The sequence below is a fragment of the Bos indicus x Bos taurus genome, chromosome 4 (assembly GCF_003369695.1).
Source record: "Bos indicus x Bos taurus breed Angus x Brahman F1 hybrid chromosome 4, Bos_hybrid_MaternalHap_v2.0, whole genome shotgun sequence".
NCBI classification, from domain to species: domain Eukaryota; kingdom Metazoa; phylum Chordata; class Mammalia; order Artiodactyla; family Bovidae; genus Bos; species Bos indicus x Bos taurus.
The window spans coordinates 1639322-1660894 of NC_040079.1; the positions used below are offsets into that span (position 1 = coordinate 1639322).

At 40.6% G+C, this 21573-nt stretch overlaps 1 protein-coding gene across 7 annotated transcripts in view; it reads left to right on the forward strand.

The window, feature by feature from the left end:
• Nucleotides 1-21573, forward strand: part of LMBR1 (limb development membrane protein 1) — a 133068-nt gene that overhangs the window by 39848 nt on the left and 71647 nt on the right. For 5 of the 7 annotated variants that reach the window (XM_027538470.1, XM_027538472.1, XM_027538471.1 and 2 more), the window contains one exon: nt 8624-8727. The exons of 1 other annotated variant lie outside the window; for it this stretch is intronic. In XM_027538470.1, coding sequence (XP_027394271.1) covers nt 8624-8727 — 104 coding nt within the window. Of the gene's footprint in view, nt 1-8623; nt 8728-10400; nt 10486-21573 lie in introns of those variants that run through there. One more of the 7 variants, XM_027538477.1, reaches the window with a different exon arrangement.

Here is a 21573-nt window from a genome sequence, read left to right on the forward strand (position 1 = left end):
GTGGTCCTCCTGACACCTTGAGTTTGGACCTCTAGCCTCCACAACGGTGGGAGAATAAATTCTCATTGTTTGAAGCTGTCCCGTTTGTGGGACTTTGTTACAGAAGCCCTAAAAACAAACATACCGTGTAGCATATTCACTAATAATACTGGGTAACAGCTCCAGGGATTAAGGCGTGAATATCTTTGGGGATTTGCTCTGCCTCCCATGAGCCTACAGCTGAGTACAAAGCAGGAAAATACAACCCATAATGAAGAGAAAAGTCAGTCAGAACTTGGAATTGACACAGATTCAAAATTAGTAAATAAGAACACTGAAACATTTCTTGTAACTCTGTTTCATTTGTTCCAAGAACTGGAGGAAAGACTGAACGTATTGAGACATGAAAGATGTAAAAAACAACCAAATAAACTTCTAGAGATGAAACCTGTAATATCTGACGTGAAATGTAGTGGATAGGATAAAAGCAGATTAGATATTACAGAAGAGATCAGTGGATTCTAAGACATAGCAATAGAAAACTGTCTAAAAAAGAAACAGAAAAAAAAAAAATGACTGAAAACCAGGGCATCAGTGATATAATTGATGTTCCTGAAGGAGAGAGGGTTAAGAAAAATATTTGAAAAACTAATGGCAGAAAAATTTCAAGATTAGATTAAAAACTGCAAACCCTCTTATTCAAAAGCTCAACTTGTCCCGGTTACAAGAGACCTGTCAAGATACATCATCAGATTGGTCAAAACAAGTGATAAGGAGAAATCAGAGAAAAAGATATAAAATACAGAGGAACAGTGATGGGAATCACAGCGTCTCTATTGTGGGAAAAAATGCAAGACAGATGACAGAGCAGCAACGTCTCCGGAGCACTGAGAGAAGAAAGCCCTGCCAGCCTGGTGTATATCCAGTGAAGATGTTTTTCCAAACAGAGTCAAAATAAAGACAGTCTCAGATGTACAAAAGGTGAAAGCCCATCACTGCAGACCTACAGTACCAAAAATAAGGGGCGCCCTCCGAACAGAGGCAGAGTGGCAGAAGACAGAAACCCGGACCTATGAAACAGAATGAGGAGCACTAGAGGCGGCTGATTTGCGGGTAAATATAAAAGAGTATTTATCACATAAGTCTTATGAAAAGAGAATCGGCTGTTTAAATAACAAACAGTAACAATGTATTGTGAGTTTTATAACGCGCAAGTAAAAGCGCGTGCCACCAATAGCGCAAGGGCGGGAGGAAAGAAGTGGACGTAGGCTGTACGCGTCTTCAGTGCTGTGCGTCAAGTGTTGCTGTACCTCTTGCAGGCAGATTGTGATGATTTAAAGGTGTATATGATAAACCCCAAAGAACCCTAAAGTATCTCAAAGAGGAAGTATAGTCAATAAGCAAGCAGAAGAAATAGAATGGTATCATAACAACACTTAATCCAAAGGGTCACAGAAAAAGAAGGCGAAGGGAGGACAAAACAGGGGAACAAATACAAAACCAAGAGCAAACTGATACACTTAAACCTGATCATGGCAGCAAACATCAGTGGTCTAAACATTCCGATTACAAGACAGAGATTACTACATTGAATAAAAAAGAAAGCACAAATATATGCTGCCTATAAGAACCTGCTTTAAATGTAAACACACACACACTGGTTAACGGCAATAGGAGAAAAAAGATTTACTATACTAATTCTAACGAAAAGGAAGATGAAGTAATTAGTGTATTATTATCAGAGAAAGGTAAAAACGTTAACAGGCATAAAGATCATTTCATAATGATGAAGGGGTTCATTCATTAAAAGAACATAGTAATAAACTTATCTACTGAAAAAATGCCTATTTACTACATAGCTTCCCTGTTGACTCAGATGGTAAAGAATCCGCCTGCAAAGTGGGAGACCTGGGTTCAATCCCTGGGTTGGGAAGATCCCCTGGAGAAGGGAATGGCTACCCACTCTGGTATTTTGGCCTGGAGAATTCCATGGACAGAGGAGCCTGGTGGGCTACAGTACATGGGATTGCAAAGAGTCAGACACAACTGAGTGACTTCCACTATTAAACACATGAAGCAAAAACTTAAGAAAGGATTAATAGTCAAAGTTACAATTATGTTCAGATATGTACTATCCCTTTTTCAATAATTTATGAAACAAGTAGCCTGGAAAAATTAAGGATATAGAAGACCTGAATAAAATTAGCTATCTTGGCCTAAGTTGTATTGGTGAAACGCTGCCCAACAGTCGTGGAATATACATTCTTTTCAAGTACTCTGGGAATGTGAACCAAGAAAGCCATATTCAGTGTCATTAAACACATTTTAATACTTGAAGTCATAAAAGATGCTCTCTAACTGGAAAATGTCAGTTTTCATTCCAATCCCAAAGAAAGGCAATGCCAAAGAATGCTCAAACTACTGCACAATTGCACTCATCTTACACGCTGGTAAAGTAATGCCCAAAATTCTCCAAGCCAGGCTTCAGCAATACGTGAACCATGAACTTCCGGATGTTCAAACTGGTTTAGAAAAGGCAGAGGAACCAGAGATCAAATTGCCAACATCCGCTGGATCATGGGAAAAGCAAGAGAGTTCCAGAAAAACATCTATTTCTGCTTTATTGACTATGCCAAAGCCTTTGACTGTGTGGATCACAATAAACTGTGGAAAATTCTGAAAGAGATGGGAATACCAGACCATCTGACCTGCCTCTTGAGAAACCTATATGCAGGTCAGGAAGCAACAGTTAGAACTGGACATGGAACAACAGACTGGTTCCAAATTAGGAAAAGGAGTACGTCAAGGCTGTATATTGTCACCCTGCTTATTTAACTTCTATGCAGAGTACATCATGAGAAACACTGGGCTGGAGGAAGCACAAGCTGGAATCAAGATTGCCAGGAGAAATATCAGTAACCTCAGATATGCGATGACACCACCCTTATGGCAGAAAGTGAAGAGGAACTCAAAAGCCTCTTGGTGAAAGTGAAAGTGGAGAGTGAAAAAGTTGGCTTAAAGCTCAACATTCAGAAAACTAAGATCATGGCATCTGGTTCCATCACTTCATGGGAAATAGATGGGCAAACAGTGTCAGACTTTATTTTTCTGGGCTCCAAAATCACTGCAGATGGTGATTGCAGCCATGAAATTAAAAGACGCTTCCTCCTTGGAAGGAAAGTTATGACCAACCTAGATAGCATATTCAAAAGCAGAGATATTACTTTGCCAACAAAGGTCTGTCTAGTCAAGGCTATGGTTTTCCCAGTGGTCATGTATGGATGTGAGAGTTGGACTATAAAGACAGTTGAGCACTGAAGAATTGATGCTTTTGATCTGTGGTGTTGGAGAAGACTCTTGAGAGTCCCTTGGACTGCAAGGAGATCCAACCAGTCCATTCTGAAGGAGATCAGTCCTGGGTGTTCTTTGGAAGGACTGATGCTGCAGCTGAAACTCCAGTACTTTGGCCACCTCATGCGAAGAGTTGACTCATTGGAAAAGACCCTGATGCTGGGAGGGATTGGGGGCAGGAGGAAAAGAGGACGACAGAGGATGAGATGGCTGGATGGTATCACTGACTCGATGGACATGAGTTTGAGTGAACTCTGGGAGTTGGTGATGCACGGGGAGGCCTGGCGTGCTGCGATTCATGGGGTCGCAAAGAGTTGGACACGACTGAGCGACTGAACTGAACTGAACGACAATAAAATTAAATGGGAAATCAGTGACAGCAACATTTGGTAACTAAATAACATCCTTCACAGTAACTCAAAGAATAAAAGGGAAATTTGAAAGTACTTTGAACTCAATGAAAATCAAAGTGAAGCATTCCAAAATTTATAATACAAGGATACCTGTTCTTAGAAAATGAAATAAAGGTCTCGTACAGTGTCCACCATAAGAAACTAGGAAAAGGAGAGCAAATGAATCCCAAAATAAGGGGATGGGAAATAAAAAATATGGGAGGAGAAATGAACAAAGTAGAGAACAGAAAGCATAGAGAAAATCAGTGAGCAGGTCAGTAATGTTGATAAAGATTTAGCCAGATCAGAAAAGCAGATACCAGTTATCAGTATCAGGATATCACTACAGATTCTACAGCTGTTAAAAACATAATTTGTGTGTATTATGAATATCTTTACGTCAGCAAATTCAACAACTTAGAGAAATGGAAAAATTCCTTGAAAGGCGAAAACTACTGAAACATTCTCAGGCATTGTGGGGATGTTTCAAACATTCTTACAAACAAAACTCTAGGCTTAGAAGACTTCATTGGTAGTCCTCCCAAGTATTGAAGGAAGAAATAATGCCAGTTCTACACAGACTTTTTAAGGAATTTGAAAATGAGATAATACTTCCCAACTCTGAGGACAGCATTACCCTGATGCCAAAGCAAAACCAGATAGACATATGTGAAAACCATAGGTGAATATCCCTCATGAACATAGATGTATAAATTTTAAACATAATTTTAGCAAATATAACAATATATAAAAAGGATAATATATCATGACTTTTGACAAAAGCAGTGAATTTAATTTACCATATGTGCATACTAAAGCAGGAAATTCATATGGTCACCAAATATATGCAGAATTCAGTGTCCATTCCTGATAAAATCTCTCATCACATTAGGCATGAAAGGGAATTCCCTCATCTTAATAAAGAGCCTGTGAAAACCCTAACATCATACTTAATAGTGAAAGGCTGAATGCTTTTTACCTGAGCTTCCCCTCTCACTACTTCTGTTCTGGCGGTTTTTAAAGAATAAATGAGATTGCAAAGGAAAAAGTAAAACTGTCTCTAATAACAGATGACATGACTATTGAAATTCTGATGGAAATTATTCTAAGAAAGCTATTAGAACTAATCAGTGAATCTTGCAAGGTTGCAGGGATATAGGATCAATGTATAAAACACCATTGCATTTCACTAGCAATGAATAATTGGAAATCAATTTAAAAACCAAAGCCATTTATATACAGTAGAACAAAAAATGTGAAGTGGTTAGGGATGCGTGAGACCTGAATACTGTAAGCGAGGCATCACTGCTGAGGAGAATTAACGCGTGCTGAAGTACCTGGAGAGGTGTGCTGCTGTGTTCACAGACCAGAAGACAGCAGTGTTAAGGAAGCCATTAGTATGCCGGTTCTCCCCACTGACCCATGGGTTCAACGCCATCTTAGTCAGAGTGCCAGCATGTTTTTTTTGGGGGGTGGGGTGGAAATTGAAAAACTGCCCTAAGACTTAGATGGGAATTTAGAGGACTTAGACTGGCCAAAACGCCTTTGAAAGAGAACAAAATTGGAGGACTGACTGCAGGACTCCAAGTTTAAGGCCATAGTAACTGACACTGCTGCATGCATCAACACAGAGATGGACAGATAGGCTAAGTAATGGAATACAGAGTCCAGGAACACATCCAAACATATTGTAAATTTTTTTTTAACAAAGATGTAAAGGCAGTTTGGTGGAAGAGGCTGTTTTCAATAAATGGTACTGGAGCAATTGGATAGTCATAGGTTTAAAAATGAACTTCAGTCCATATCTGACACCACATGCAGAAAGTAATTCAAAAGAATCATAGACTTAAATGTAAAACTGTAACACTTGTAGAAGGGAAGTATAGGAGAAAGTCTTTGCCATTGGGTTAGACTGTAATTTCTTAGGCAAGATAGCTAAAGCATGATCTGTAAAGAAAACATTGATAAATTGCACTTTGTCAACATTAGGAAATCTTGTTCTTTGAAAGATCGCATTAAGGATGAAAAGATAATTCACAGAGTGGGTGAAGGTATCTGGAAATCGTATGCCTGATAAAAGACTTGTAATCAGAGTGTATAAAGAGCTGCCAAACTCACTTAAGTACAACCCAATGAAACAGTGGGCAACACATTTGGAGAGACATTTAGCAAAGAAGTTGTAAGTGGATGGCAGATAAGTTCATGAAAAGATTTGACGTTATTATTCATGGGGGCAATGCAAATTAAAGCGGTGATGAGATCCCAGTGTGCACCTGTGAGAACGACTGAAGCTGAAAAGACCCTTTTTTTGTCAAAATGTGGATGAGACTTCAACTCTGCGGGGGGGGTATGTGAAATTGTATACCTGCTTTGGAAAACATTTTGGCAGTTTCTTGAAATGTTAAGAAACACACCTACTTTATGAGTCAGACATTACATGCTCACGTATTTACCCAAAAGATATGAAAGCTTGTGTCCATATGACTTGCACTTGAGTGTATAAAACTCAAGTTTATGTATAAAGTTGTGTTGTATAAACTACAACTTGAGTTGTGAGAGCCACAGCTCAGTTTGCAGGGACATGGATGAAGTGTGGTTGACTGAATCCAATCTGATACAAAGGGGCAGGCTACCGATGTGCCGCAGCATTGAAAAAAATCTCAACAGAATTGTGCCAGGTGACAAAAGCCAGACAAAAACAACAGCATATGCTACATTTACCATGCATAGAAAATTTTAGTTTTTTATAAAAATTATAGTATTTTTATAAAGTGCAGAATCTGACTCCTGGAGTATAGAGTAGGGTAGAGAGTGCAGGAGGCAGTGAATGGTAAGGAGGCTTGGGAGTGACGGTTGCATTTGTTATCTTGGTTACAGGGACGTAACTGTCAAATTTTATGACATTGTACACTTTATGTCAATAAAGTCATAAACTGTCAATAAATTATACACACTGTGTCAATAATAACTCAGCACATTTGCTACAGATCAATATTTTTGCCTTTTATATGCGTCGTGCTTTTTCACCAAGTGAACACGGGCGCTCGCAGAGCCCGGTAGCTCGGTGCGGGAGCTAGTCAGCACCGTGTGTTAGCAGCCTCGGGTTGTGATGGCTATTAAAGGCAAAAAGTCATTAAGCGCTTATTTTGTGACAGACGTGCTGGTTGTCCATGCATTATTTCACTGACTTCTCAGCATCACCTACAGACATGATCCTCAGCCTCGTGTAGATGACGATCCCGTGACTTAGAAGGTTGTCATGTGAAAGTGCAGGGGCTCGAACCCAGGTCTGTCTGGAAGTCTTGTGTGTCCCTTTGGTCACCATCCTTATGTGTCTTTCCTGGTTATTAACACAATACAATTGGCTGTAACTATAAGCCCTCTGATTGAAGAAGAAGATTAAGATTTTTAGCATCTTTTTTTTTAAGACTGAAAAGTGGTTAAGTATTTTAGAACAATTTTTATTTTTAAAAGTTTTTCCCTCTGAAACATATGAGACGTTGTTTTTGAAGACACTTTGTAAAACATTCTGTTTCCTGCTAAGATAAATATATACTGTAAAATCATTCAACCTATCTAGATTTTTGAATAAGAAACTGCAAATTGATTTTTAATTATATCACTGTGTTTACTAAAGGAAGTACATCTCTCTAGGTAACCTGTACAAGTGCTGCAGTCATTCTTTTTGTTTATATTCCATGCTGTTCCAGAAAGGGTTTAGGGCTGTTAGGAAACGTGTATGTGGGTCTGTAGCCAGGGCAGTTGGGAGCTGTCTGCTTTGGTTCCCTGAGAGCTCAGTGTGTAATCTCCATGTGTCTGAAATGGAAGGTCCCCGAGGGCAGAGGTGTGTGTTTCCTTCATTGCTACATCTCCAGTGCCTGGAACAGTGCCATATACGTAAGGGTCCTGGAAGAACATCAGTTGCCCGTTTTCAAAAGCATTGGATTTTAAATGTATGTAGTGTGTTGAATTTATGCTTAGCATAATTTTTATCTTTGATTGTATAAATTTTAATGAAGATTATAGCCATCAGTTTTAAAGTTGAGTCTATTACCTATGAAAAGTGAGCTGCTGGTCCAGATATCCCAACAAGATACCTAAAGTTCTGTATTTTTAAAAATCAACTCTTACTATTATCTCAGTTGCTTTTTATTGTGATTTTATGAGTGTAGAATGTGCTAGAAAGGGAAAAGGTGATGTGAACTTGCTTGCCTCTCAAGTTTTCTTTCCCAGTTGGAGTTGCTTACTAAACTTCTCTGATGCGGTCGTTTTTAAAAATCCCAGGAATTAGTGTAGCTCCTCGCAGGCTCTGCAGGCTTGGCGGGTTTTATATAACCAGCCTCTGTCATGTTGGGGGATTGCTGTGAAGACTAAATGAGTTTGTATAATATCTGTAAATCATTTAGAACAGTGCTTGGCACATGAGGGCTCAATAAATGCTAATTATTACTTTTAGGGTTTTATGAGGCTTAAATTAACCAAGATAATACATGTAAAATGGTTAGTAGAGTATCTGGCATTTATTAAGTGCTCAATAAATGCTGCTGGCTCTAATTTAAATATTCAGGTGCCAATATGTCTGAAGAGGCTCTGTCTTTGGATTGCTGCATATGTCATATGTTTAGTGAATTTATTTTAGAGCATGAGGAAAAATCAGTAGTTTCTATATTGACTTTTCCCAATAGTACAGTTGCAGAGTTATAAAGATTTTACAGAAATATGTAATTATTATTCTGATTTCTAAGTTTAGGTCCTTTGTTAGGCCTCTCTATTAAGTTTATGTTTAGTTTTTACTATTAAAAAGCACAGAGCTTTGACTGATAGCACAATTTAGCACAGCAGTTTTCTTTGACAAGGTTGTCCGTATCTAACTCATCTTTCCTTTATTGTTATCCTCATAGGTTTGTGGAACCTTGCTTCTCTCTTTTCCAATCTTTGTTTATTTGTGTTGATGCCCTTTGCCTTTTTCTTTCTGGAATCAGAAGGTTTTGCTGGTCTGAAAAAGGTAAGTAAATTAATTTAGAATTAATTAATTCTAAGTAATTTAGAATTAAATTTCTTAAATGAAGAAGTAAATGTCATTCATTGTTGAACTAGAAATAGTAGGCTTAAGCAACTGTTACTGAAATGTAAAACATTTAATAATAGCAGTGCCTTATTAATATTAATAATGCTTTTACAATAATGTTAATAATGTTACACATTGAGTTAATAAAAGTGTCCACAGGAAGGAAGTCACCGTTTGACCTTTGAATGCTTTTTATAGTATGTGCAGAGCTGGTGGAGAGCTCTTTTGCAGAATGAATAAGCCGATACAACAGCTGTTATTCTTCTCCTCGATACTGTCATTTAGTGTAAATAAAAATCTGAAGCTGTATCTTGATGCAGAAGTGGCTTCACACCCAGTGTCTGCAGGAGGGCAGCATGTTACCAGGCTGCCCTGGATTGTCAGGTTCCCAGGTTCCGTGACTTACTGCGAGATGAGTGTGGGAGGCTGAGAAGTGGGCAGAGAGGACTGCCAGAGCATCTTAGACAGTTAATCCAGAACTTGTAAGTGGGACTCACTCCCTCTGTCCTTGAATAGTAGGACATTTTAAAGTGAAGGGAGCAACATGTCCATTTATAGCTTGTGGAGCTCTTTGCTATAAAAGCTTGGAATATAATGGAAGGATTTCAGTAGTTAATACTTTTTGAGTGACTTTTAAAACTTGATGAAATGAGTTCTAGTGTTACAGTTTACAGACACATTACACCTTTTTAACTTTTAGTTAGAGTTATTCATATTCATACTGTGGTATACGGTTGCTTTCATATTTGGTGAATCTTCTGAGATCAGAGTGGGTGGTTGTGTATGGTGGTCAAACCTGCATTGAGAACGTTGGCTTTTATATATTTGATTTGCTTTTTATAATGATACATGTAAATTATTTAAGTCATCCATGTAATGGGAACAACTTGTACAGTTTCAGTTTAAACAAATAGAAAACATAACAATTAAAACATAAAAAACATAATTTCTTGAGAATTATAGAAAGTTTTGTTGTTGAAAGGGATTTAGTTCAAACTCTCCTTTTATATCCAAGGGTATTAATGTTACTAAATTGTCTTAAGAACCTCATATCTACCACTGCAGAACTCAAACTAAGACCCAGAGCTTGCGTCTTACCTTCCTAGAGTGTGCAGTTCTTCACAGGTCAGCACGGTGGGGAGTGCAGGTACAGCCAGCAGGGTACCCTCTGGGCAGTGCCGGCCAGGGGCCCAGGGGTGGAGGGCCAGAGGCGCGCTGCAGGGGGCAGGTAGTAGTGGACAGAGCGGGTGTGCTCTGCAAACCGAAAGATGGAGCTCTAGGAGACTGCAATGAGGAACAGAATGTCAAAGAGGGGTTGAGAGGAAAGAATGTGGTCACGGAGAAGAAAGAGGTCATCGGAGGAGAAGAAGAAACGAGGCCATCGGAGACACTCAAGAGACGCTCGAGAAAGCAAGTTCTGTAGAATGTGGGAGCCTTTTGATGGGTAGTCGTTCACTTGGCAGAGTTTTACTAGGCCCTTACTGAGCAGTAATTCCTGTGCTGTTAGAGGAGCTTGCTGGGTACAGAAACGAACAGACAGTGTTCTTGCCTTCAAGGGATTCACACAGGGAGAAGTCAGAGATGCTGGAGGAACTTTGATACACCAAGCTGCTCTGGGAGGGATGTCTTGGTTTGCCTAGAGAATTGGGAAGACTTCAGGGAGGAGTTATCCTGCGCATGAGCTGAGACTTGCAGGTGAGCATCCAGGCTTGAGCAAAGGCCGAGACATGCCTGAACTAGGGAGTGGCCGATGCTTAGCTCAGAGTGGAGAACAGGGACAGAGCACTGGGCAGGATCAGACCCCGAGGCCCGCGTCCTGGGCCAGAGTCTGGGTTTTAATGCTGTAGACACCAGGGAGTCGGCACAGGATTGCTGACGAGAACTTTTGCATCTACTGTTCTGTTTAAGCATGTTTAGAGATAAATGCATGTATCAGAATGTCAGCATACGTCCCTGGGGAAGGAGTACATGCAGTGGACATGCAGAGCGCTCTGTGGGGACATTACCACCCGGAATCAGTTACGCCCCTGACTCTCAAACAGAGTCACTAACAGGGCCTTGTCTGTGCTTCAAACACACAGAGTTCCCCCCACCCCCCGTCTGTCTCATGAGTCATCTTATCAAGTTCAGAAACTACGTAAAGCTCAGTGTTATAAATGCATTTTCATATTTGGAGATTAAAGCTATGATCCCTAGGTTATGCTTTATGTAGAAATCTGGTTATTAGTTAAATAGATTATTTTAAAAACAGTGTGCAATATGGACAGACCTCTTGCGTCCAGATCATCGTCCTCCCTTCTTGTGAACTAACCAACTGGAAAAGGGACTTGGCTAAATCTGTCGGAGCAGAGTTAGCACCATCTGTAGAATTAAAAACAGTTGATGCATGTCCACCAAGGTCAGAGGGGAGACAGCTTGAGGAGAGGTATAAGAAGGTAAGTAGAGATATTTTGTGCCTACAATTACACAGCAGTTCTTCCTTCCAATTTTTTTACTTCTAGTCTCTTTGTACATGATTAAAAGAATGCCTTTTCTGAGTGCATCTCTGAGTATGTTTCCTCAGAGTCCCTCCAGCCACTAGCTACATCTCATGGTCTCCAAGGGGACTGATGTACCCAGAGATTGTAGGATGCAGTGGGCATGACCCATCCTGTTAATTCCCAGATACAGCCGAGGATTTAAAGGGGCGGGGGAGCAGAGCTCAGGATGGCTCCCACTTATGAGACTGGTAGCTGGGGGATGAATGGGAGTTGTAGAAACCAAATTAAAGTGTGTGGTCTTTAATAAATACTGCTGAAGGAAGGAGGGAGGTGGGTTGCGGCTTGGCAGAATAGTTCTCCTCTTGGTCTGGGGCCGGGGGTGTGGAGGAGAGGCTGCAGGACTGTGGGGGAGAGTCTGTCCTCAGTGTCCGGCTGCCTGGGCTGGCGGCATCGTCTGCACCTCAGGTTTTCTTTCTGTGGAGTGGGTCTAGTAATGATAGTTACCTCACCATTCGTCTGGAAGACTGAATGAGAAGTGATTGTCCACGTGAAACACATAACCCAGGATTGAACTCAGTAAATGTCGGGTTATTATTGTCACTATCTTAGAGCTTCGTGCATTTGACTGTTAAGTACTCTAGAAAGCATCAGTGTTACATGCATAGATCATTGGGAAGCAACGAAATACAGCAGTCAGCTCTTAATTATTCACGTATTATTAGACAATTTTATGATTCCACATTATTTTTCCCGTTTTGAAATGGCATGTACTGAAGCAGAATCAAAACTGCCTAAGAGAACGTACATCTACAAGGAACTATATTCAGTATTCTGTGATAAACCTAAGGAGAGGAATTTGAAAAAGAATATATATGTATGTATAACTGAGTCACTTTTCTATACAGCAGAAATTAACACAACGTTGTAAATCAAATATATTTCAGTAAAATTTAAAAAGAATTTGCATCTAGACCTTATTAGAAATGTTTAGAGAGCTTTAAAGTCTGAGTAATCATGGAATGTTATTCACAATATTTACCTTTTCCAGTTACACGGAAGTTTCAGGGGTTATTATTAGCATTGTCTATTTCAGTCTAATGTGTTAGGTGTATTTGTGCTTGCAGTATTGTGCCATCCTGTTACATACGACCATTTGTATTTACTGCACAGACTCTGAACATGTTTGGTAACATCTCCAGTGCTTTCCACAGGTGGTACTACCACAGGTTGCACCACAGCGAGGAACTCCACTGCTCAGATGAAGGGGGTGGGCTGCTGACATTTTGACGTGGATCCCTTTAAAGCGCTTTGTTCATTGGTTACATTTGACACATCTACTTCCAAGGCGACCTTGAGGAGAGCTTTAGAAAGCACCGTAATTGGTAGATTGAGCACAATAATTTGAGTAATGACAAACTTGTAACATGGTTAAGTGAAATTTCCTTTTTTTCCCTTTGGCCTCCCTCCTGGTGCTGTTTTACTGCGTCGAAGTCTGGTGGAGCCCCTGAACGGCACATGGCCCCACCAAACTCCCATTGATTCCCCTGGGCAGTCGATTTTAAAGCAGCCCCTTGCATATCGTGCCGAGATGCGGAAATTGGCCACTGGCCATGGCGGATGCAGAGCTCGAATTGAGAATCAAATTAAGCAGAATTCTCTACTTAGTTTTTAATTAAACCACTATGTTAATTCAAACAGGACATTTTAGGCCTGGGGGTTGACCGTGTCCTTTTAAGGGCCTTAAATCGCCTTTCTTCTCTCGCGGCCTTGGCCCATGTTTCTTTTTATTGGGTCCATCTCCTAGCTCTTTCCCTTCTTTATAATTCTCAAGGGTAGGAGAATATAAGTGGTTTTGATAAAGCAGGCTTTTTTGTTTTGTTTTTTGTAAGAAGGTAACTTTTACCTTGGAATTCTGTTAGTAGTTAAATATTAATCTAGTTGAGATGATTTCATGGTCACCTGTCTATATTGTAGTGAGCATTGCCTGTGTTGATGTGTATTTAGATCATTTCGTGGTCACCTGTCTGTACTGTAGTGAGCCTCACGTGTGTTCATGTGTGTTTGAACCTGCCCTCTGCTTGCATCTTACGTTTCAGCTCTGATGAAGAGGCTGTGTCTGGTGGGTTCTGTTTTTGTTTTGTGGTAGAGGTGTTCTCCCACAGTTTTTGTCTTGGCCGCTCAGTCATGCACCAGAGTGTGAGGGTCTTGGGGCTGACCGCGCTCCTGTTCCTGTCATACTCAGGTCACCTGTGTAACTCTCCCCACGCTGCCTCTGAGGGACCTCTGGATTATTTCAGATGATGTCAGAGATGTTTTTCGATTGCATAATCAACCGGTCTAATCTCAGTTCAGTTCACTTCAGTCGCTCAGTTGTGTCTGACTCTGCGATCTCTAGCCAGGGTTTAAACGGGAGTTAGGAATATGTTTGTTTCATATTGTAACCTAACATCTTACTTTGAATTAAAATGTCATAGAGAAAATAAAGTGTCATGAGGGAAAAAATTTTAACAACTTAATGAAAGTAAAAAAAAAAATCTCGATGACAGATTATTTCATGAACCAAAGATGTTTCTGGGAGTAACTTTATACTGTGCCTCACATTAATGCCTATTTTTGATTTGAAGTTGTGGCATAAAATTTAACATAAGTGACAGCAACATCCTGACCAATTACCGAAGCCATCCAGACATCCCCAAATGTCCAGAACATAGCACACGGTCTGTAGGATTAAGAGGTTAACTCCTCGAACTTCAAACAAAGTGCTTGATAATAAAAGCAGAAAGGACAAAATCTGAGGTAACTTCCTTTCTTAATTAATTAGACTGGCCAGGTGGAAGCGAAGAGCTGGGTGCCAGTGCTTGCAAGGCCTATAAAGCTGAGCACCGTGACAGCACAATGGAGGAGGAACAGACATCGCTTTAATATGTTTCTATCCTGTGTCACAGTTTGAAATTGTCCTGGTTTATGTCCCTTTTGGCAAACTTACATAAAAGTGACCTTGTACTGTATTTTATGACCAGATGACTTTTTCCCCCCAGTGGCTAATTTGTATCAGGCCTCCATCTTAAAAAGACACAGAAATGAGTAGGAAGTCCATTGCATTCTTTCATTATTTTTGCTCGTTTTTGCCACTGTGATCATCCATAAATTGTTGGAAATGAGTGATTGAGGAAGTGCTGCTTAGTGTTAGTGGCACATGCGCATATTTGGCCTGGTTTTTGTGGGTGAGAGGAAATCACATGCAAAAAGGGAAGCTCCTGCTGGGGACCTTTCAAGGAAATTTACCTTGGGTCTCGTTTTGATCTTGGTGTTTATTACAGAAAATGGAGTCATATCTCACTAGCTATTGTTATGTGTTAATTTGATTTTCCCAACACCTTCAAGAAAAAAAAAATCATTCAGTAATTTATTAAAAGAATTCCTCTACCTTCCTTCAGTTGAGGGTCTAGTTTTTTTCTGTGGAAACAATATGGATAAGAATGATTATTTTCAGAACATTTGGTTCTGGTAGTGTTGTGACGTACAGGGCTCCTTTTGGCATTGTGACTCTACTGTAAAAGGCGTGATCATAATAATACAAACTGAGCACTTCAGACATTGGAGCTTGACGCACAGGGTCTCAGAGAAAGACCCATAAAAGCGTTATTTTGAAGAAAAGGTTGCATTTATTTTATTTAACACTTATTTGAGTTTAAAACGATTTTGAATTAAAAATCATTTGGTTAATGGAATAATGTTAATTTCATCAAAGTTGCACGATGGCGGCAACCACAGCATGATGTCAGTGACAGTGTCAGTTGCTGTTAAAGAGCAGCTGTGCTTTTAGAGCACGTTGCTCAGTTCCTGCACACTTCGTAATAATGTGATACTTTCCAGTTATCAGAAGAGGAGAGATTTTTACTGTATGGCTAGATTTTCCCTTTATTTGCCTAGTAGTACCTTGGGAGGAAAGTTATGACCAACCTAGATAGCATATTCAAAAGCAGAGACATTACTTTGCCAACAAAGGTTCGTCTAGTCAAGGCTATGGTTTTTCCAGTGGTCATGTATGGATGTGAGAGTTGGACTGTGAAGAAGGCTGAGCGCTGAAGAATTGATGCTTTTGAACTGTGGTGTTGGAGAAGACTCTTGAGAGTCCCTTGGACTGCAAGGAGATCCAACCAGTCCGTCCTAAAGGAGATCAGTCCTGGGTGTTCATTGGAAGGACTGGTGCTGAAGCTGAAACTCCAGTACTTTGGCCACCTCATGTGAAGAGTTGACTCACTGGAAAAGACTCTGATGCTGGGAGGGATTGGGGGCAGGAGGAGAAGGGGACGACAGAGGATGAGATGGCTGGATGGCATCACTAACTCAATGGACGTGAGTCTGAGTGAACTCCGGGAGTTGGTGAGGGACAGGGAGGCCTGGCGTGCTGTGATTCATGGGGTCGCAAAGAGTCAGACACGACTGAGCGACTGATCTGATCTAATCTGACAGTGGCAGCACCATAAGCGCTGGTATTCAGAAGACCCGGACTTAACTGCTGAGTCTTCTTTGCTGACCTGAACGTCCAGGCTCGATTCTTAGTGTCTGCATCTGTACAGTGGAGTGCAGTCTGGCCTCGTCTTTGGGTGCCCCACCTGACCCGTGTGTAAAGCACTGAGGTGCAGATAGAAGTGGCATCATTATCAGAGGCCTGAAGGTGCCAGCTGTGCGCAAGCTAAAGCCGAAGCACCAGGAAGGTTGGTGTGGGGTCGCTTCACACGTGATAGCAAATAACAGGAGGTGTTAGAGTGGCGGCAACACGGCTTCATTTACTTTTGAAATAGAAATGGTTTTATCTTGTAACAGTGTAGTCATAAAAAAAGGTATTATATTTAATAGGTAACTGAATTTTAAACTTTATTTTATATGATAATTAAATTACCAACTAATGTCTCATTATCTATTAAGTAAGAAGTTTAGGTAAGGAGGAAATAAAAAATCACCAGGTTCAGACTTTAAACTAATTATACTTTTAATTAAACTGGCCCTAATACTTCTGATATACATAAAACAGTTTTATAGGAATAATCATTATCATCAATTAGAGTCTCTTTTCGAAAACTTTTTTTGGGGAAGTTGAAAACTGGCTACCCTTGGTTGTAGTGAATTTTATTTGAAAGTAAAATTAAATGTCAGATTTAATGCTGACTAGAGAGTGCCTTAGGAGAAGGCAATGGCAACCCGCTCCAGTACTCTTGCCTGGAAAATCCCATGGACGGAGGAGCCTGGTAGGCTGCAGTCCGTGGCGTCGCTAAGATTCGGATACAACTGAGCGTCTTCACTTTCACTTTTCACTTTCGTGCATTGGAGAAGGAAATGGCAACCCACTCCAGTGTTATTGCCTGGAGAATCCCAGGGACGGAGAAGCCTGGTAGGCTGCCGTCTATGGGGTCGCACAGAGTCGGACACAACTGAAGCGACTTAGCAGCAGCAGCAGCAGCAGCAGAGAGTGCCTTACATAAATAGGTCTGTAGGACGAGAGCTCATCCAAGTGGCTAGAGTTAGGATTGTTAAAATCTTCTATTTTGGGGGGCACTTAAACTCATATTTATTTGGGCTTCCCTGGTGGCTCAGGTGATAAAAAATCTGCCTGCGGTGCAGGAGACCTGGGTTCGATCCCTGGGTCAGGAAGATCCCCTGGAGGAGAGGGCATGGCAGCTCACTCCAGTATTCTTGCCTGGAGAATTCCATAGAGAGAGGAGCCTGGCGGGCTGCAGTCCATGGGGTTGCAAAGAGTCAGACACGACTGAGCAGCACTGTACTTGTAAAGTCATTTGTTTAGCCTGCCTGGGAGTTGAAACAAGCTCCACTGAAAGCCCTCAGCAAAAGGGCAGACTTGTTACACACACACACACACACACACACACACACACACACACACACACACTCTCTCTCTCTTTCAGCCTTAGCTCTGAGCAGAAGTCCCCTGAGAGTCCACAGGCCTCTACCTCACAGGAGGTGGGGTTCGATATTACTACCTGTATTGTTGAGGGGTGCCAAGCCAAGAAATTAGCCTAACAGTTTTTTCAAAGTATTGTGTATCATTTTCAACATGTTATCAATTATAAGATATTGAAAAACTAAGATCATGGCATCTGGTCCCATCACTTCATGGCAAATAGATGGGGAAACAATGGAAACAGTGACAGACTTTATTTTCTTGGGCTTCAAAATCACTGCAGATGGTGACTGCAGCCATGAAATTAAAAGATGCTTGCTCCTTTGAAGAAAAGCTGTGACAAACCTAGACAGCATATTAAAAAGCAGAGACATTACTTTACTGAAAAAGGTCCGTCTAGCCAAAGCTATGGTTTTTCTAGTCGTCATGTATGGCTGTGAGAGTTGGACCACAAAGAAAGCTGAATGCTGAAGAATTGATTCTTTTGAACTGTGGTGTTGGAGAAGACTCTTGAGAGTCCCTTGGACTGCAAGGAGAACAAACCAGTCAATCCTAAAGGAGATCAGTCCTGAATATTCATTGAAAGGACTGATGGTGAAGCTCCAATACTTTGGTCACCTGATGCAGTGAACTGGCTCATTGGAAAAGACCCTGATGCTGGGAAAGATTGAAGGCAGGCGGAAAAGGGGATGACAGAGGATGAGATGGTTGGATGGCATCACCGACTCGATGGACATGAGTTTGAGCAAGCTCTGGGAGCTGGTGATGGACAGGGAGGCCTGGTGTGCTGCAGTCCATGTGGTTGCAGAGTCGGACATGACTGAGCAACAGAACTGAACTGATGTATCATTTTATCACCCAGCCTGAAGTATAATATCAGTTTAGCATAATGTATAATCAAATTTTAATTTAAAGTGTTTATAAATATATAATGTTGGTTTCTAAAACATTAGAAAGTTTATTTAATGTACTTTAAGATTCATAAAACATAGAAAATTTTGAGCTGGTCCTATTGATAACAAGGGGTATTGCCTTTCAGTTAATTGTATGAGAAAACTCAGGTAGTGTGTGTATGTGTGCTCAGTCATGTCGGGCCCTTTGTGACTCCATGGGCAGTAGCCCGCCAGTCTCCTCTGTCCATGGGATTCTCCAGGCAAGAGTACTGGAGTGGGTCGCCACGCCCTTCTCCAGGGAGTCTTTCTGACGCAGGGATGGAACCCGCATCTCTTGCCTCTCCTTCTTTGTCAGGCAGATTCTTTACTACTTGACAACAGACATACAACTAGGCCAACAAAACCTGATTTCACTTTATCCTCACTTTTTTCCATTTTAAACTTACACTTTCTTAGTACTTTGATATTGGTTTACGTTATTAAAGTGTTATTATTCCTTCAAAGCCAAGGATGAGTAATATAGTCTATTCTATTTTAGCTATCTTTTCTGGGAGTTTTTACGAAGATCTAATATTTAAATCTATCTGTAGTTAATTTTGTGAGGTGATTAAAAAGAGTGAAGCTAAATAAACTTTTCTGTTACTCAGTTATTCTAAAGAAATATACACAGTGATATTACTATTATCTATTATTTTTAATATTAGTATTTAAATCTTATAATTACACGTATTTTTGGACTTTTTGCAGCTTGTACTACCTGGAATCACTATTCTCTTGTTATTTTCATTCTGTTTTTTAGTAATTTCCCCTGGACATTTCTCTATAGATTTGATCCCATTTGCTTTCTATCGTTGATCTCAGCGTTGCTGCTCTGTTGATGGCATTGTCTTCTAGCATTGTTAGTTCATTCAGTTAATTCCTATTGACCACTTTTTGTATGTTAGGTACTATTGCTGCTGCTGGGGACAGTACAACTGATTGATTATTTATTTATTACATGTTTTTCCTGTTTTCTGTGGTAAAAAATTATGTGTTTGTTAACTGTCAGCCTGAATTGATGTCCCTGATTCCTCTGTCTCTCTACCTATTAGCTTTATGGACCCTTCGTCTGAAACTCAGTTATTTGTTAATTTTGGGGCATTCTTTGTTCATTTTTCCAGACCTCGGAGGCTCTGTGGTCTCTGCTTGGATTGGCTCTGATTCCATCAGCAAGTGTGTGGCACAGTCTTTTCTTTTGGCCTCTCCTCTTTAGCTTTGTAGCTGTTTTGGCCTCTCGTGACCTTGTTGCTCAGTTGTGTCTGACTCTCTGCGACCCCGTGGACTGCAGCAGGCCAGGCCTCCCTGTCCATCACCAATTCCCGGAGCTTGCTCAAACTCATGTCCATCAAGTCGGTGATGCCATCCAGCCATCTCATCCTCTGTCGTCCCCTTCTCTTCCTGCTTTCAATCTTTCCCAGCATCAGGGTCTTTTCAAATGAGTCAGCTCTTCGCCTCAGGTGGCCAAAGTATTGGAGCTTCAGCTTCAGCATCAGTCCTTCCAATGAATATTCAAGGTTGATTTCCTTTAGGACCTTTAGGACCTTGTGACCTTAAAGTTGCTTAAAGAAGATCTTTTCCAATCTAGTGTTTAGAAATTCCTTCTCAGGATTCCAAGATGATTTCTGCAAATGTATATAAACCTTTCCTAAATGTGTCTGTATTCTAGGATCTTTAACGTTTCATTTTCCTGGTTCTTACTTGCTCGCATGAAGCATATTCACAAGGTTGATGATTTTGGCTGATTCTCCTGTATATCGTAACTTCTATTGGTTTTTCATTAATATTTTAATTATAATTTAAACAAGTCTAGAGAAAGCCAATTAACCCCATGTTGTATTTTATATAATTCCAAATTACCTTTCAGCATTTGCACTTGGGTTATTGTGTAATCATAATTAGTGTATACATATATTTTATGCCTTTATTTTAATAAATTATTTTGTGTACATAAATTTTCTAGTGCCAGGGAAAATTGTCCAAGACTTGGAAACGGATGGAGGAGACCCTGGGTATTGCCAGTGGATGCTGGGGATTGTGTGGTCCTGCAGGGATGTGCCCCTTGACTAGTGTTCTGTTGACCTGGCTGTGTTTCATCTCCTTAGGGTTAGAGTGAAGCTGGAGGAAACTAAGCCTGATGCAAATTAATTTGTCTGATAGAAACTGTAAGTGATTTCTTCCCTGCACAAAAGATAGCACCCAGCATTCCATTTATTGTCCCACAGGATGTTATCCAGTTTTGCATCTGTTAGCAGGTTGATTTTAATATTTCTGGATATCCAAGTATGTGTGTTCCTCAAATTCTTCTTGGGCCTAGTTTTAACAGAAATTAAAACCATGTGCTGAAGGATGTGAAGAACAGGAAGGACCGGGTGCTCAGAGCGGAGCTGCCTCCAGCGAGCTCCAGGAACACTTACACAGAGCCTGTGGTCCTGGGGGCTGATCATCTGGTAAACGCTTACAGGCCCACCAGGGCACAGGGTCCTGAGAGGCCTCACCCAGTCACTCTCAGACCCAGCGTCACCAGAGGCGGGAGGTGGTAGAGGAAGAAGCAGCAGGACAAAAAGTTTGTGTGCTAAAGATGAGCAGGGACTCAGAAGGTGACCAGACAACTGGGAAAAGTCAACATTGTGAGAGGTACCAAATTCGATGTACTTCTCAGAGTTAATAGACAAAAAGAAGATTTCAGAGAGATATGAAAATATTTGATGTAGCAGTTTAGAGTTGTCTTGGCAGAGGGAATTAAGGATGCCTTGTTCTCAGTACTGCCAGAAATGAAAGTTCTGTTAAGTCATTCTGATAAAAAAAAAAAAAAGTCGAGACAGTTTCCAGGATGTTTCTACAGGCTTTAAACAATGGATAACTACAATTGCATCGAATTTGTCCAGCGATCTTAAGATGGGACTTGCACAGCTGTGTTTTATGGAACTAGTATAATCTTGATGCCGAAAGCAGACATGCTTAGTATGAGAAAGGAACATTACAGCCATCTGATTCATGAATTCTTATGAATCGGAATATTAAGCTGAATCCAACTGTGTACACAAAAGATCATCATTCAAAAGAATTATTTCAGCTATCAAGGTTGGTTTAACACTAGAAAGTCTATGACTGTAATTCCTATTAGGAGAGTAAATGAGAGAAAAGAATCAAGAGAGCACCTCAGAAGAGACACAGAACACATCCATGAAATGGATGACCATCGTGGTTAAAAGCAGACCAAGAGCTGAGGGACACTCTCACTAAGTGGGGGTCCACCCTACTCCCGTAGCTGGCACTTCTTGGTAGTAAAGTGTTAAAAGCATTTACTTTATAATTAGAGCCATCTTGAGTACTTTTATTTCTAGTGACAGATAGCACTGTAGTAGAGGTCTTTACCAGCCACAGTTAGGCCAGAAAAGGAAGAACTGAAAGGAATGAGCAAAATAGTCTTGATTAACAGTTGACGTTG